Genomic DNA, 17647 nt, shown 5'->3' on the forward strand with positions numbered 1-17647 from the left:
GAGGTGGCAAATTTTGCTCCCTTAAATAAGAAATGATTTTTTTAGTATGCCGCCATTCACTGTTTGGAACATACGTATAGTGAAAAATCATTAGTGTTTACTTGAAATTCAAATTTAGCTGGGTTTTTTACTGAATGAAATTTCGTGTGCCTGACACCCAGTGAAGCCAAACAAATCAGAACAGTTTGGAGCAGAGGAAGGTTTATTGCAGGGTCATGCAAGGAGACCGGGGTGTCTCATTGTTAAAAAAGCCCTTAACTCACTTAAGGAATTCAGCAAAACACCTTTAAAGGCAAGCTGAGGGAGGGGCATGGTTAGCTGTTGCAAACTTTTTGGTGTTGGAATCCTTTCTTAGCTGTCCATGTAGGTCAGGTCAAGATGTTCCCATAAACTTTCAATGAAACAAATGTTATTCTCTGTTCCCCAACTTTTTATCTCAATGTGAATGGACTCTTTTAGGTCAGAGCCCTGAGACTAGGCTCCCCTATATATTTCAGGCTATAGGCAACTTTTTTTTTTTTAACAAAAGGTGCAGAACCAGCACGAGTAAGCACAGGCAACACAACAGATCTAATATGGAATCAGATTTGTTCTTCCCTATTACAGGTGGATGTATTTTTATTTGCCAAATCTGACCCTGCTATCTGTGATCATACAGCTAACTAGTAGCAGTGTGTAGCCTTCTCATTGTAACACGCCTCTGGTAACTTGGAATTCTTGTTCCGCCCCAAATTAGTTGAGCAACACTGGGTGATGTCATCTAACCTCTCAGTTGCTCAGTTTTCCCATCTCTCAAATGGGGTCTATAGCAGAGAAAGCACCTTCTTACAGAGCTGATTTCGTCTCCTCCAGCTCTCTCCCCTTCTAACTCACAGGGTGTTTCCTGGAGAGTCAGGATAGCCCCAGCCTTGGGTTTCCGCCAGCCTTCTCCTGCAAGTGGGAAGCCGGCTAAAGTGAGACTGGATTTGAGTCCCCGCTTTTCCACCGGGATGCCCGGGGTGCTCGCAGCCGGCCCGCTCGGCCATCCCGGGCGCCGTCCGCAGGTGGCAGCACCGGCCCCGCGGGCCACCGCCGTCCGGCTGGCGCAGTGCAGGCCGCGGACCGCCAGGGTCCCGGGTGGGGCGCCGAGCAGGCCGGGAGCGGCCAGGCCACGCCCGCAGGGCGGAGGGCGCTGCGGGACCCGGTGAATCATCGCCGGCGGCGGCAGCTCACAGTCCCGCTGCCGCGCGCCGGGCCCTGGCCGCGCCCCTGCCGAGCGCCGCTCATCGCCGCAGCCGAGACCCTCGCTCGCTCGCCCGGCGGCAGCGCGGGCACCGGGCCAACCATGGCGGGCATCGCGGCCAAGCTGGCGAAGGATCGGGAGGCGGCCGAGGGGCTGGGCTCGCACGAGAGGGCGGTCAAGTACCTCAACCAGGACTACGCGGCGCTGCGGGACGAGTGCCTGGAGGCCGGGGCGCTGTTCCAGGACCCCTCCTTCCCGGCCCTGCCTTCCTCCCTGGGCTTCAAGGAGTTGGGACCCTACTCCAGCAAGACCCGGGGCATCGAGTGGAAGCGGCCCACGGTAGGGAGCGCGCCCGGGGCGGGATGCGGGGCCCGGAGGCGCTGCGGCCCGGCCTCCGAGCTGGCGAGAACGCGGCCCCGCGCGCGGGGAGCCGCGGGAGCGCGGGGAGCCGAGCCCCGCGGCCCGGAGCCCGATCCGGGGCTCCGCTGGCGCGGGGTCGCCCGCGCCCCACCTGCCACCCACGGGGCCCTTAGGACGCGCCGAGGTGCGCACTGCCCACATATGCCACTAGCAGGCCCACCGGCAAAAACTCTCAAAAACGCGGGTGCCATAAGGGGGCCTGAAGGAAACTTCTTGGACTCTGCCGGGCGGGCCCGAGAGAAGGGAGGCCACGGGTGGGGGTGGGCGGGAGACCGGGGCGTGGGTGTTACGGAATTTCGCGGGGAAAGTCGGTCTCTAACTTGGTTCTCTCTGCTTCAGGGAGAAAGTCCACGCATGGCCTGGACGTTTGTGACTAGGGATTGTCTCTTGAAGTGATGGTTAGATTTATCCACGCAGTTTCCTGTTTATTTTTCCAGATGGGAACTGGCAAGACAGCTCCCTATCAAAAGGACAGGGGAGATGCAGCCAGGAGCCGCTTCCTGCTCCTCACCCCGGAATCTCCCGGCCTCCTCTGAGCTCCCTTTTCCCACCGGCCCTGGGTCTCTGTCCTCCGTGCCCTGGCAGGCCTTGGGTGCAGTTTGCTTCCCTGATCAGTATGTACAACCTGTGTCCCTGGGATCCCTCCTGGCCCCACCTCCTATGGGACAGACACCTCTCTGGCCTTCCCCCACCACACCCCAAGGAGGCCTCCTGGGAAATCCAGCCTCCAGATTCCTGTTAGGAAAATAAGCATTCCTGTCCTGCTTACCCGCCCCCCCCCCCCCCCCCCCCCCCGCCCGAACCCCCACCTCCACCCCCATCAGCTGGTCACCTTCTGTTACCCCAAACCCAGCCTGCAGGCAGCAAGTGCAATAGGAGGTACCCTTGGCCCAGAGCACTTGAGTTCATTTCTTGCTAACTTGAGTGAGCTGTTTAACCTCTGTGCCTCCATTTCTTTATCTAAAAGAGAGAGTTTCCTCTCTCCACTGACTCACCAAGCCCAGTACCTTTTAGTTTCTCAAGGGCACCCTGCTCTTTCCTACCTCACTGGCCAGAGATGCTCTTTCTTAGTTTTCTGGAATCTGGCTCACTCATTCTTTGGGACTTAGGTGTCCCCTCTCAAAGAGATTTTGTCCTGACCATTCGTTGCAGCCCCCCTTCTCATCTTGTCATTCTTTATCATGAACTCTGCTAATTTCCTTTACAGCATTTCACAGTTCGTACACATAATTACATATATTTGTTTGTCCTTCCTACTGAACTGCAGGGACCTGTGTGTATTGTTCACCAGTCAATCCCTGGTGCATTCAGAGTATGCTTTCATTTGTTCATTCATTCATTTAACAGTATTTGTTGAGGGCTTGTTAAATGTCAGGCACTGGGATACATCTGTGAACAAAAAGACTCTTCGTGGAATGAATGAATGAATGCAAGATTGTAATGAGCCTCAAACAAAATTACGACTGTGAAAGTGATAAACGAGAATGTAATTGCCTTATGTTTGTATAGTACTTGACAGTTTGTGAAGTGAATTTATATACTTCTTTCCTTATTCTTTCATTCATTCAAAAAGCTTATATTGAACACCTACTGTATGCCAGGCATAGTGCATATTGGTTTTTGCCTCTGAAGGCAGTAGGGGTTAGACAGACAGGTCACCCATCAGTTGGGAATGCCTGTAGGATTTCCAGATGGGAAAATGGAAATCTAAGCCCATTTTAGAGCCCCAGGTTAGGGCGGGACAGGGTATGAACTGAACAACCAATGGGGAGGGCAACAGGTATAGACCCGTTCAGCAGTTGAAGAAACTGAGGCTTGAGAAGGTTAAATATTTGCTTATACAGTTGTCTGGGGCTGGAGCCAGGACTGTCCGCCTGTGGGTGTTTAGAGTCCACAGCTCGCAGCCACTCTCTCTGCTTCTCAAACAGCTGTAGTTCAGATCAAGCGAGACAAACATAAATGTATCCACTGGATCTAGACAAAAGCAAGTCACTGGTGACTTTAACAGAGCAATTGCCATGGGGTAGAATGAGATGGTTAGGTAGCCTCACCAACTCCATGGACATGAATTTGAGTAAACTCTGGGAGATAATGGAGGACAGAGGAGCCTGGTATGCTGCAGTCCATGGGACCAAAAAGAGTTGGACACAACTTAGTGACTTAACAGCAACAACCGAATTGCAGTGGGTAGGAGCCAGACAGCTGTAGACCCCAAAGTAAGGAACCAGAAATGAAGAGCGTGCCCGGGTAATTCCAGAAGCGTTCTTGTGAAAGGAGAGGAGGGAAAGTGGCAGGGAGAGTGGGACCTGGGACTCGAGAGGTTGTTTTTTCAGATGAGAGCAGTTGGAACATTTTATATGTCAAGTCCCAGGCTTCCCTGGTGGCTCAGTGGTAAAGAATCCACCTGCAATGCAGGATCCACAGGAGATGCAGGTTCGATCCCTGGATGGGGAAGATCCTCTGGTGCAGGGCATGTCAACCTACTCCAGTATTCTTGCCTGGAGAATCCCATGGACAGAGAAGCCTGGTGGGCTACAGTCCAAAGGGTCGCAAAGAGTCAAGACATGACTGAGCATGCACACAAGCATATGTCAAGCCCCAGAGAGAACGGAACTGAAGAGAAAAGGAGGCCCCGAGGAAGTGAGAGGAGGGAGTAAGAGGAGGGAGGGGAGCGGGCCAGCCCTGGAGCCAAAGGGCTGCCCTTCCTCAGAGGGGGTTTCCAACACCCTTTCCCAACAGAGGGTTCCGCAAATGGGAAGAGGACACGGCTAAAGTCACTGTGGGCTGGTCACCATCAAGGATGGCACCAGTCAGGTTGGAGCGAGGGCAGACATGTCAGTCCCCACCTTGCCCTGACCGGTGCAGGCCTATGGCCTGTTAGGAACCGGGCCACACAGCAGAAGGAGAGCAGCAAGTGAGCAAGCAAAGCTTATCAATGTTTACAGCCGCTCCCCATCGTTCGCATTACCACCTGAGCGCAGTCTCCTGGCATATCAGCGGCGGCATAATAAATGTAACATGCTTGAATCATCCCCAAACCGTTTCCCCACCCCACCCCATCCATGGGAAAATTTGTCTTCCACAAAACCAGTCTCTAGTGCCAAAAAGGTTGGGGACCACTGATCTAAGGCCTCTGAGAGCTTTATGACTTGTTTACACTCAGCTAGCTGAATTCAGCCTCAAACCTGCATCTCCTGCCTCCAAGTTCAGTGATTATGATACTCCTTCAATAACTGTAATAGTCGGTAACTTATATAGTGCTTACCAAGGCACACGTACATAGTCATCTCATTTAAACTTCGTAGGTACACTTGTCATCACTATCCCCATTATACAGATGAGGAAACTGAGTCTTAAGGAGGTGAAGTAACTTGCCAGGGTCATAGAACCCACTGTATAAGAAGTGGCAGAGCCAGGAGTCACACTCCAGCTAACTCCAAAGCCCAGGCTCTCAACCCCTTTCCTGAGACTGTGAAGTTCCATATTTAATTCGTGCCCTTCATGCTGTGTACAAGTTTTAATTTCCTGAAGCATCTCTAAGAGCCACTCTAAACTTTGCCTTCTTTGGAGAGGCTGCCAAAGGTGTGAAAAATTTCTCAAAAATAATGGAAAAACCCTTCTGGGATAAGTGCCTGGCGCACCGAGGATTATCAATATGATTTCTAGGCTCCCAGCACCAAGTTCCGTGTATTCCATCAGCAGGATAAGTGCTTGGCTGGCAGGCCTCGGACAAAGCTGGCTTCGTCTGCCTCAGCAAAAAAAGCATTCTCACTGTGCCTGTCTTCCCCCAGACAGACCCACCCAAACAGGGAAGGGACAATGCAGGCATGAGAGGAGTGTGCTCTGCTGTGGGTTCCAGAAGGGTCTACAGTCTAAGCCACGATGCACAGGGGCTAGATCCTGGCCTCACCCAGGAAACGCTTCTGCTTGACAGAGAGGGGGCCCACCGGGCGCTCTGGGGTGGAACTTCTCCAAATCAAAGTGTCCCGGCCAAGGGAAGCCCAGATTTATGCTCTGTGCTTCCTCTGTGGTTTTGGGTGGGGCTCTTCAGAATCAGGAAGCACGCTCAGAGAGGGCAGCAGAGGGGCCAGCCCTGTCCAAGTTTGGCTTCCAGTAGGCGACCTGTGGGACAGCCCTTTTTGGCTTGTTAGTAATCATTTAGAGGCAGTTCGGGAGGGGAGGGAGTGTACAGATATCAGCAGTCAAATCCCATTGCTGTCTGCAGCCATGAGCGATGCATCTTGGGACACGTAGCTTCATCTTACCCTGTTTCCTCACCTATAAAATGGGGTTGTTGCCCATCCATGTTCCTGAGATAAAGCACGATACACAGTATTGACATACAGCAGGCTCACAGTATGTGGACCCCCCCGCCCCAAGTATCATGGCCTGTGGGCAAATCCAGAAAGCTAGACACCTTCCCCTATCCTCAAGAAGCCTAAGTGTTAGGAAGACATAGTGGTATCCAGCACCACGCACAGCGCACACCTAGCTGCTGAACTGCAGAGGACAGATACTCTGGGATTCAGGATGGAAAGGATGGGTGAGGGCCAGACTGTGAAGGAGGGCTTCATGGAGTTCGTGGCAGTGGGTCTTGAGATATGATAAGATGTAGAAAAGGAAGGAACTGGGTCGGAGAGGAGAAACCCCACGCAGGAACAGAGGAGGGGGCGGGCATGGTGGGCAGGGCGACTCCAGACTGTGGACCGTCTCCAGGCCCCCGAGGAGGCTGGACTTGGCACTGCCCCGGCCCTAGGAAGTGGCGTGATGAAGTAGGCTCCAGGCAGTGTGGGGTATTGGGATCTGATGGAGCAGTAGGATCCCCTACCACCTATCAGGACCCACAGAGAAGGACCCCATGGCAGTCCAACGGCCAGGCGTTCCCTAGAGGAGAGGGGAGAGACAGAGGGGTCCAGTGCATCTGTTGGAAACTGAGGTGTCTTAACTACAAAAGTATATGGCATATACATTGACAATACTTTGTGGGTCTCATTTTCAGGAGATCTGCGATGATCCCCAATTTATTACTGGAGGAGCCACTCGCACAGACATCTGCCAAGGAGCCCTAGGTAAGTGATGGCATCTAAGCAGACTACAGGGGCCTGTCTACACAGCTGTGGGTAGAAAGAGTAAGGGATGAGTTATGATTCCGCTCTCTTGCTAAACCCTTTGGCAGTTTCTATTTCCAGAAGCTTCCTTGAATGTCTTGTCTCCTTAGGACCCTGTGGTGTGGTAGACAGACAGACAGAGGTGCAGTGAGGACCCGTGTGTCCCCTGCACCAGACTGGGCTGTTTGTTGCTGTTGTCATTTTAAAGAGTTGAGATTATTATTATTTTTTTTACTATGTATCTATTTTTGTACTGGGTCTCAGTTGCAGCATATGGACTTTTCAATCTTTGTTGCAGCATGCGGGATCTTTAGTTGTGGCACATGGGTTCTAGTTCCTTGACCAGGGATCAAACCTGGGCCCCTGCCCTGCAGTGCAAATGAGAAGTCTTAGCCTCTGGAACACCAGGGAAGTGCTGGGCTAGTTGCTGAAGTTGCAAAGATGCTCCCAGTGGGGGACAGAGGAGCTCCTGGATCTCAGCCACCCTTAGTGGCCCACGGAGCAGTCAGGCTCCAGGCTGAGGACCAGTTAAGAGGACTCCGCTGGGTCAGCTGCAGCACTGAGACATCAGTTCTCTGTGGTTCAGGGATGGGATGGTGACTCATTGTAAAGGAAGAGGAAACCCTAGTAGTCACTGCTGGGAGGAAGTTAACGTACCAGGGTGTCCTCAGTGTTTGCAGGGCGAGCTCACCATGGTATCACAACAGTGGACATGGTGCTGTTGTCACAGAGGCAGTTGTAATGTTCACTTGAGTAGTTTTAACTGGAGTAACTGAGTTGTGAGGCTATCTGAAGCCGGGCTCTGATTTCTGAATACAGTGCCTGCTGAGACTGGAACATACAGGCTGCTTTGACCTGAAAGCACCTGAGGTTTATTTTTTTATTGATTTTGTTGAAGGATAGTTGATTCACAGTGTTGTGCTAGTTTCTGCTGTACAGCAGTGACTCAGTTATACATATACATGTTCTTTCTCACACCCCTTTCCATTATGGTTTATCACAGGACCTTGAACAGTTACCTGTGCTCTACAGTAGGACCTCGTTGCTTATTGCCCCCAGGGTTTCTTTGAAGAAGTTTTAGCAAAGGAGCCCGGGACCGCTGTTTAAGATTCTCATAGAGTCCACGCTTATTATGTTTTACTCCTAGTAGGTATGAGCCTATGATCACGGGAGCAGCTTACTTGCTGCGATAAACCAAAACCTTACTTTGAGACATCAGCTTCGACTTGTTTTCCAGACTAGCCCATCAGTAGCAAAGTTAATCATCTTTAAGTTGTGCCTTCTTTCCTGGCCCACCCAGCAGAGGTTCTGTCCTGGGAGTGACTTGCTTAAGGTCATCCCGCAGCTGAAGCGAGGGCCTGGAATGCAAATGCAGACGGTCTGTGTTTAACCCCTGAGCTAGACTCCCTAGAAGGGACATGGAAAGTTTTCAACCTCTGAGGGATGTCGGGGCAGCTCTGTGAATCATTAAGACGTTAAGACAGGGTATGCTGGGAGCCCCTTGGGAAATGGAGAGCATGACTCAGAGCTAGGCATGCAAACTCCACTATCTGAGCTCAGCATCTGTGTGCAAATTCCTGAGATGCCAGAGCACACTCTTACCTTAAGAAGACCTACCTCCCATTTCCTGCCTTCTCTCCCTCACAAAAGATAGACCCAGGGGCCCTAGGGCACCTAAGGTGGGTACTCCAGAAAAGTCCACTGGTTAGAGAAAATGAAAGTTAATTGAGCTAGAAGTTGATGGAGATTACAACTAACCACAGGGGTTTTAGAAAAATCTGGAAACAGAAATGATAACAGTCATATCTGGGCTAAATTCCACACCTGGGCTAAACATCCACTTCAGAGCTTAATGACCTCTTAAGGACCAAATTGCAAGATGTCCTGTTGGAATACTGTCAGGCCATTTGGAGAGGAGACACAAAAAGTTTACATTCCTGGGGTAAAAATCCACAAGATATGCACCAAATTAAATAAAAACAAGTCTAAGTTAAAGTCCTTTCAAAACTTCTCAGTAATTAGGTGTCATTTCTAAGTTTTGTTGGTTTGTTGTTGTTTTTTACACCACTTTTGGCCATTTTGTTCTCTTGGCCTTTTGTACTGGAGGATCCTGATTTGATTATGAACTGTGAAATGTGGTGAACTGAACTCTCACCCTGATTCTGGCATCTGGGCAGAGGGTGGGTGTGGGGTGGTGGCTGTCACCAGGTCCCCGAAGGTTCAGAAGCATCAGGAACAAAGGGCAGCAACACCTGCCACACGACTAGAGACAGGAGTCGAGGCTCAGCTTGCAGTTGGCTGACCGTGGGCAAGTCATCACTGGGAACCTCAGTCTCTTCTAAAAATGGAAGGTGGGGAGGGTCAGCAGGGTGATCTCAAAGATTTCCCTACTGTGGGGCATTCAGCTGTTCTAGAGTCACTCCTCATGCCTGACACTGAGTGGAGATCTTGGGCTAGGCCACCAGATCTCTTATCTTAGATGAGGAGTGATAACAGCCCCTGTGACCCCGTGTATTCGTGCTAAATCACTTCTGTCCTGTCCAGCTCTTTTCAATCTTACGGACTGTAGCCCTCCAGACTCCCCTGTCCTTGGGATTTCATAGGCAAGAGTACTGGACTGGGTTGCCATGCCCTCCTCCAGAGGATCTTCCTGACCCAGGGATCGAACCCGTGTCTCTTAAACGTCTCCTGCACTGGCAGGCAGGTTCTTTACCACTAGCACCACCTGGGAAGCCCCTGTGACTAAGAAACAGTGTGCAACTCGTGGAGCATTTTCATCTCGTTATCTCATGTAATAAATATTATTACATGTAATATTATTATCTCATCCAAATAAATATTTTCACCCCACTATGCAGATAAGAAAGCTGAGGCAGCAGGTGGGGACTCCATGCAAGGCCACATAGCTAAAAATGGCCCAAGGAAAGAACTCGAATATAATTTTAAATCTTTCCACATTCTTCTCCCTCCCATCACGAGTTGCCATGAAGCTTTGTTGATGAAATATGGAGGTAACATTCTCAAAGCAAACTGTATTTCCTTACCTGTACTTTTTACCCGGAGACTCACTCAGTTTGCCAGGGAACCTGGGCCGGGGCTGTCCTTGGACTTGTACATCTCCCAACAGGGCTCCCTTCACAGGGCTGCCTGGTAATAGTTAATCCACAGATTCCTACCACCTTCCCAGAGGGTCAGCTCGAAGCCTCACCAGAGTAATCCTAACTGTTTGTAGGCTGCTCTGATGTGGGCCACCTGCGCTGCAGACCTTGGCTGTGCTAAGCACTGAGTCAGTGAAGAAAAATCTGCCTCTCTGGAGGAAGGGCTGGAGATCCAGGCTGACCTTCAGCCAGGCCGCCCTGCAGCTAAATGCAGCCTGGAGTTGCTGCTGGTAGCCTCTTGTGACAGGTGATGGCCGTGGTGGCCCGCAGAGCTGGGAGACCCGAGAGCCGAGCTCCTTCTGCCTTTGATTTTCACGGGGCCACTGCTGAGCTTTCACACTGCCCCTTTCACATAGCTCCCCACGGTCCCCACTGCCCTCACGGCTCTCAGGGGAAGGTGGCTGCCCTGGCCAGGTGCCCGCAAAGGCCCTCAGCTTCTTGAGGGAGGGCTCCAGGCTGCCAATGCTGAAACCGCACAGCCCCGTGTTTTTGTAACCTGGCCCCCAAAGGTGGATCACCCAGCCTCTACCCTCACCCTACCGCCGAGGGTCACACAAGCCCCACAGCACCTGCTGGGAGGTGTCACAGGTGTCTCCCCTCACAGCTGAGCTCAGCAGAGAGTGGGGAGCCCAGAGCCAGTGGGAAAAGCACCAGGAAGGAGGTTTCCAGTTTCGGCTTCCTCTCCTGCTTCCTAGCCCGTGTGACAATGAGCAGGTTAACCAGGCACTCTGAGCCTCTGTTTCCTCTTCTAGAAAATGGGAATCATGATAACACTTCCTTCCCAGAGCCGTGGAGAAAAATGCAATTAATATAGGCAAACACACTTGGCAAATTGTAGAATCCTGAGCAAATTCGGCCTCTCCCTATTTTCCCATTTTTAAAGGTTATATAATAATCATTTTAAAGTGATTCTTATAATTTATAAAAGCCACTTTAATAAGCACCTTAAAAAATTTTTAATAGCCTTTATTTGTTGGAACAGTTTCAGATTTACAGAAAAATTGAGATGATAAGTACAGAGAATTCCATACATACCACCCCCAGTTTCCCTGATTGTTAACTTCTTACATTATTAGTGTGGGACATTTGCTACAATTAATGAACCAGTACTGATACATTATCATTAACCAAAGTCCATTCTTTACCTTCCTGAGTTTTTCCCCGGTCATTTTTCTGTCCCGGGATCCCATCCAGGATACCACATTGCATTTAGTTGTCACGACTCCTTAGGCTCCTCTTGGCTGTGACAGTTTCTCAGACAGCTTTGATGAGCTTGCCACTTTTCAGGAGTCCTGGGCCAGGATTTTGTAGGATACGTTTTTTTAAAGATAGATAGTGCTTATAGTTTTGTTTTTTTTTTTTTAATTCAAAAATGAGTGTTGGCTGGTTTGATGGAGAAGATAAATATATTTCTCCTCTTTCTTAAAACAATGGCTTCACCACCAGCCCAGCACTGCCCCACCCTCAACCCCAGCCTCCTGGGGCAGATGTGTGCAGTCCATGAGTCATCGTTTCCTCTCCCGGCTCTTCTGGTTATAAATGCTCTTTCACAGCTCGTCTCCCTTGTGGCTGCTGCCTGTACTCCCAGCTCCGTTTCCAGCTGCACCTGAGACAGGTCCGTAAACAGGACAGGGATGGATCGCCCAGAGGCCCCGTCCTGCCCTGGCCTCCCCAGCCCTGGCAGTCACACAGTGGGGTTCCTGCCCATCAGATGCCCAAGGCTGAGCACATCTCTCCTTGGCTGCCCCTGACCTCATCTCCCCAGAGGCAGTAGGAATTCTCCCCAAAGAATTCTTCCCCACCTCACTGTCACGTACAGGGTCCTCTGCAATCTCAGGAAACTCCTGAGGAGTTGACAGGGTTCTTCTGCTCCCCGTGGGCCAGTGGGTCACAGTGTGACCTTTTGCTTATTCCAGTGCTCCCTGAACTGGGAGCCAGGCCACATCCCCATGTGGTCTCTAGCCTTTTCCTGAGATGAGGGGATTGGATCTCAGTTCCCTGAGGTCTCACTACTTCTGACATTCTGTGACTTTCCCTGGCAGCCGCACATCGCCCCCACACCGGGCTTCAGTTCATGTTTGTTGAGCAATAACATCTCCTCTCCAAGGTCTGAGACCCCTGCTTAGATCATCCCCCGACACGGAATCAGTCACAGTGAGGCCCCCATCCAGGGGATTTCAGAAATGAAGGGCCACATGTTCTGTGAGGTCTAGTGGGACCCTAGGCAGCTACAGTACAGGCACGGGAGCCCCAGGAGGAGGGTGGTCTGGCTGGCCCAGCATTGCATAGCCGGTGATCAGTGGGGCAGACTCTAGGCCAGCACTGTCCACCAGAACTTTCAGAAGTGATGGGAACGTTCTGCACTGTCCATATGGTAGCCACGAGCTATATGGGGAACACTGGAAGTGTGACTAATCCAACCACGGAACTGAATTTTTTATCTTATTCGGTTTGAATGGAAAAAGCCCTGTGTGCACTATAGCTATTATAGCACTATAGCTACTGCTGTTGGGATCCAGCCCCTCATCCTTGACTTTTCAGGGTGGGATGATCCTCACAGGCCTGTATGTCTCTACACAGAGCCAAGGAAGGCATGTGTATCAGTGAAGAAGTGAAAGTGTTAGTTGCTCAGTCATGTCTGACTCTTTGTATCCCCATGGACTGTAGCCTGCAGGCTACTCTGTCCATGGGATTCTCCAGGCAAGAATACTGGAGTGGATAGCCATTCCTTTCTCCAGGGGATCTTCCCAACTCAGGGATTGAATCTGGGTCTCCTGCATTGCAGGCAGGTCCTTTACCGCCTGAGCCTCCAGGGAAGCCCCATACATCAGTAAACATCTGTAAATAGCAGGGTCCAGAGTGAGGACTTGAGTGTCCACCAGTTAGAAGTTGGCTTCTTGGTTCCGCCCCTTCTTGGCTCTGTCACATGAGGCAAATCACCATCCTCATCAAGCCTCAGTTTTCTCATCCATAAAATGGGATGATAATAGTATCTACATCATAGGGCTATGAAGATGGAATTAAATAATGCATGGAAAGCTCTGCTTGCCAGAGGCTGACACTTAGTAAGGGTTTAACAGCTGCAAATTGCACATTACCTTTGGGGAGAGCGAGGCTTGAGGGGAGGAGGTACATGAGGCTGGTTTTGAATACCCCACGGGGTTGGCTCTAGCACTTGGCTTTGACAAACACTGAAGCTGTGGAGAGGAGATGACGGAGGAGCTGGTGTTTGGAGGAAAGTTCAGGAAACTCAGTGAAGTCTCCTGCCCCAGCTTTCAGGCCTCATGCAACGGCCATTTTCCCCTGATGTTTCCAGGAGAAGCTGGGAGGCTCTTCACTCCCCCTTGCCTGGGCCCTCCTCTCCCAGCACCCACTTTGTCTGCAGCGCCTCTGCTGTTTTCAGCTTCGAGCTTCCACTTACCCACCTGGGAAATGGGAACAAGGTGGCATTTGCATCTTTCCATTTCCCATGAGGTGCAGAACCTTAAGGGTGGGTCACTTGGGGTCCCTCTCTCCTTGGGGATCAGAGTGAGGAACCCTCTCACATTCGTTCTTCTGTTTTGTCTTTGGAATAATTTTTAGTCAGTTACTTGTGGCTGTTGCTGCGCAGGCTTTTCTCTAGTTGTGGCGAGTTGGGGCTGCTCTCTAGTTGCAGTGCATGGGTTTCTCATTGCAGTGGCTTCTCTTGCTGCAGAGCACGAGCTATAGGGTGCAAGGGCTTCGGCAGATGCCGCTCCCGGGCTCTAGAGCGCAGGCTCAGTAGTTGTGGCGCATGGGCTCAGCTGCTCCGCAGCATGTGGGATCTTCCCAGACCAGGGAAGGAACCCGTGCCTCCTGCGTGGCAGGCAGACTCTTCACCCCTGAGCCACCAGGGAAGCCTCTCCCGTGCTCATTCTTACCACAGTCCCCTGTGTGATCTCTCCCCTGCATTTGCTGCCCCAGCCACCGTGAGACTTTTCCTTTAGTTCGACACTGTGAAGGCCCCCAGGAAGTCAGGAAAGTAGACCCCTGCTGGCTGGACCCTCCCGGAAGTGAGGAAGGAGCTCTGAGAAGTAGGAATCTAGAAGGAGGGTTGGCTCCACCTCCTCTCCTGTGGGGGCCTGGGGCACAGAGGGGTAGAGGAGGACAGCGAGGATGTGGCTGTGGCTGGCAGGAAGGCAAGAGAGAGCTGACAGGTAACGCTGCTATCAGGGGCTCCCCGTGGGGGCCACTCTCACAGGGAGCTAGGGAGCAGAGATGGACAATAGGCTGTGTCCTCCTGGCGCACGGAGCCCGGCCTCCTTCTGGTCATACACGCAAGCTCAGTGTGCGACAGTGTGCCCCTGAGGCCTTGGCACCCCATCCCCCTCCATCCTCCCTTCTCCTTCTCCCTCTCAGAGCGCTCCGCAGGAGCATCAGGCGGAGGGAGGGAGGGAGCGCACCTGGCTTGGATCATCTGTTCTTGATCCAGCTCTGCGTGCGGCTCACGGAAGGAGGCTGAAGCCCCGTGTTACAGCCAGGGTTGGGATGTGAGCAGAGTGGAGCACCCCCCTTCCCCCCTCCACTCCCCCTCCTGCCCCTGACAGCGCTGATACAATGCGATGTGATTGTATGGAGGCGTCATTCTGGTTGGGGGCACCCTTTTCTGGGCTGCTCCAGGCAAGGAAGCAGTTACGGAAGGGACAGCCCCTCAGGACTCGTCTCTGCGGCCCAGGCCCTGGCAGAGTGTATGCTTCCTCGGAGAACCCCCCGCCCCATCCCCACCAGTGCCCAGAGTGGGGGCACTATTGGCTCCTCAGGACTTCCTTCCGCTCCATTCCAAAGCTAAGACTCACCAGGCTGCCTCAGCCAAGAGAGATTCGTCCCGTCAGCAGGGCATCAGGCCTGCTGGAGATTGTTAGATACCAGTGTCTCATTTCGTCAGTAAATTGTGTCCAATTCTTTTGTGACCCTATAGACTGTAGCCTACCAGGGTCCTCTGTCCATGAGATTTCCCAGATAAGAATACTGGAGTGGGTTGCCATTTCCTTCTGCAGGGGATCTTCCTGACCCAGGGATCGAACCTGCATTTCTTGCATTGGCAGGTGGATTCATTACCACTGAGCCACCTGGGAAGCACATACCAGTGTCTCAGTCTCAGGAAGGGTCATATATCTAGCCATCACCATGGAAAGCAAAGGAACAAAGTACTACAGGGATGAAACGCAAGGTAAGCAGGACTCGAGAGAGAGCAGGGTTTCCTGGCCCCAGCACAGCTGACAGTTGGGACTGGGTCATTCCCCGTTCCAGGGGTTGAGAGCATGGCACACTCCCAGCCTCTGCCTGAAAGATGCACTGGCATCCCCCTCTCCAAGCATGGCAACTAAAAATGTCCCCAGACAGTGCCAAACATCCCTTGAGGGTAGAGGGAGCAAAAATGTTCCTGGGGGATACCGTGATAGACCCAGGAAGAGGAGACTAGGGACGCATTAAGTACCATGGGGCAGACGGAGGGTGGTCACTGGGCACCCAGGGTGCGATGCCTGTGCTGGGAACTGGTGAAGACTCCACACAGCGCCAGCCACAGTTAGGAGCGGGCGTCATCCTAGGGAAGGAGGAAACAATATGGAACCACAGTCAGGGCGGCCTTGCTGGGATGTTTGACCCTGTGGGAGAAAAGCTCCAGCCCTCCCCTGGGGAGCTGCTGCAGCAAAGGAGGAGACTGGCCCTCCTGCACCTCGGGGATACTCCCCCTGGCAGGGCCATCTATCGTGCCAGCTTCCTGGACCAGGCATGTGCAGTGCATCTCGGGTACTGGGGTGCCCCGGGGACCTCGGAGTGACTGGGTATCAGCATCCTTGCACCAACATCCCTCCATGTGGACTCCTCTCTGTTAGTTGGCAGGTGCATCTTACTGCCCCTGGCCAGGCACAGATTTCAGGAAGGTCCTGCTCTCCTTACACCTGTAGCTATTGTTTAGCAACCTGCCTCCCACCATCAAAGGCTTGAAACAATAGCAATCATTTCCTCGTTCTCTCTGTGGTTCTGAAGGATGACTGGCCTCAGCCAGGGGACTCTCTCGGGGTCTCCCATGGGGTTGGGGTGGATGGGGCTGGGGGGCACCTGACGATTCCTCAGCCACAGGTTGGTGTCTAGGCTGGAGGCTGGTCAGCTGAAGCTCCAGGGTCTCTCTGCCTCCGGTGTGGCGTCTCCCACGGGGGCTTTAAGGGAGCTCACCCTCTTACACAGAAGTTGTAGAGAGCCCTGGAAGTCAGGAAGCATCCCTTCTGCCACGCCTGTTCATCGAGACAGACAGAGGCCCACCAGGTTCAAGGGGAGAATGCAGATTCCACCCCCTGGTGGGGATGGGCAAGGTTCCAGAAGAACACGTGCAACCAGAAATATCAAGGCTGCCATTTTTAGAAGATGCCACAGTTCCTCCCCTTTGCATAATGGCCTTGTCCTTCCTTCACCACAGTGGCGACCCAAGGCTGCTCGGACATGAGCCTGTTGTGGTTGGGGCGGGTGTGTTCTCCAGGGCTTCCCAGTGCAGGAGGGGCACTGAGCTGGCTGGGCTGGTGCTCCCAGTTTCTGGACTCCCTTCACCCACCAAGCTTTCCTGGGACACCCCGCCCAGCCCCGAGGCCCTCTCTGCCTCTGTTCAGCCAGCTTTACCGGGTGCCCACAACAGGAAGATCAGTGGACTGGGCTTTAGGCAAAAGAAAAACAGCAACAACAAAGACCGCCACAGCCCTTTCTCTATACCAGACTCTTCTTGTCTCTGCCTCTCCCCACTCCCCCACCACCACTGTTCCCCCATCCATCCAGTCCTCTCTGTTCTGCGTCCTTACTTTCTCTCCAGGGCTTCCCTGCTGGCTCAGCTGGTAAAGAGTCTGCCTGCAATTCAGGAGACCCGGGTTCAATCCTTGGGTCCTTCTTCCCCAGTAGGAAGAAGCCCTTTCTGGAAGGTGCAAGTGTTATTTTCTTGTGCCTGGAGGGTCTGTGCAGAAGAAGAAAGGGTGAAAAGGAACCTCAGTTTAAATTCCCTCCGGGGTCAGTTCAGACTCTGCAGAAGTATAACCCATGTCCAGCCTCCATCCTACCTAGGACCCCAGCATCCTCACTGCAGCTCTGCCCTGCTTTCCACGCTCCTGGATGGTGCCACGTGCCCCCATACCTTTCAATATCTGCACTGGACCTTGCCTCTCCCTGCAAGTTCTTCCCGCCCCACTTCCACTCCCTCTCAGGACCAGTCTAAGCTCCCCTCCTTGAGACCCACCCCCCTATAGCCCATGTGCCCTGTTTGGACTTGAGGCTCGGTGTTCACCTCCCCCCACCCCCATCTCTTCTACTCCATCTTCTTTGATCATCATCCCCCTTGCTGTCTGATGAACCCTGGAGAGGAAGCTCTGTCCTTCTCTAGACCTGGCTCAGGAGGGACCACGGGAACAGGGAGTTTGAGCCCAGATGGGAGGAAAAACAGGCACGTACTCAGGGTCAGTGCAAGGGCAGGTGCTCAGAGGTGCTGGTCCGGCCAAGAAGGTGGAGAGGGCCCTGGGAGGCCAGCCCTGGGCTTTGGGTTCTGTCTCTTTCTCTGAGACGTCTGTTGCTTCACAGAGCACATGCTCCACCGTGACAGGGTCCCGGCCCCTCGCAGAGCTGCCATTCTCCTGGGACCGTCAGCAGGCACCTCTCCCTAGAGTAATAGAGTTGCCGCAGGACAGGTGAGCAGGAAGCCGGCATCTCCCAGCTTCTCTGCTCCACTTCCCTGTGGTTGGAGG

The 17647-nt window shown here is 52.7% G+C and overlaps 1 protein-coding gene across 1 annotated transcript in view; it reads left to right on the top strand.

Annotated features, from left to right (window-relative positions):
* The first annotated feature begins 1247 nt into the window (after window positions 1–1247).
* The window catches only part of CAPN2 (calpain 2), a 56180-nt gene continuing 39780 nt past the window's right edge, over window positions 1248–17647 (top strand). Inside the window, exons 1-2 of the mRNA XM_052653442.1 lie at window positions 1248–1561; window positions 6642–6711. Coding sequence (XP_052509402.1) covers window positions 1325–1561; window positions 6642–6711 — 307 coding nt within the window. The 5' untranslated portion in view covers window positions 1248–1324. The remainder of the gene's footprint in view (window positions 1562–6641; window positions 6712–17647) is intronic.

The sequence above is a fragment of the Budorcas taxicolor genome, chromosome 16 (genome assembly GCF_023091745.1).
Source record: "Budorcas taxicolor isolate Tak-1 chromosome 16, Takin1.1, whole genome shotgun sequence".
Lineage (NCBI taxonomy): Eukaryota > Metazoa > Chordata > Mammalia > Artiodactyla > Bovidae > Budorcas > Budorcas taxicolor.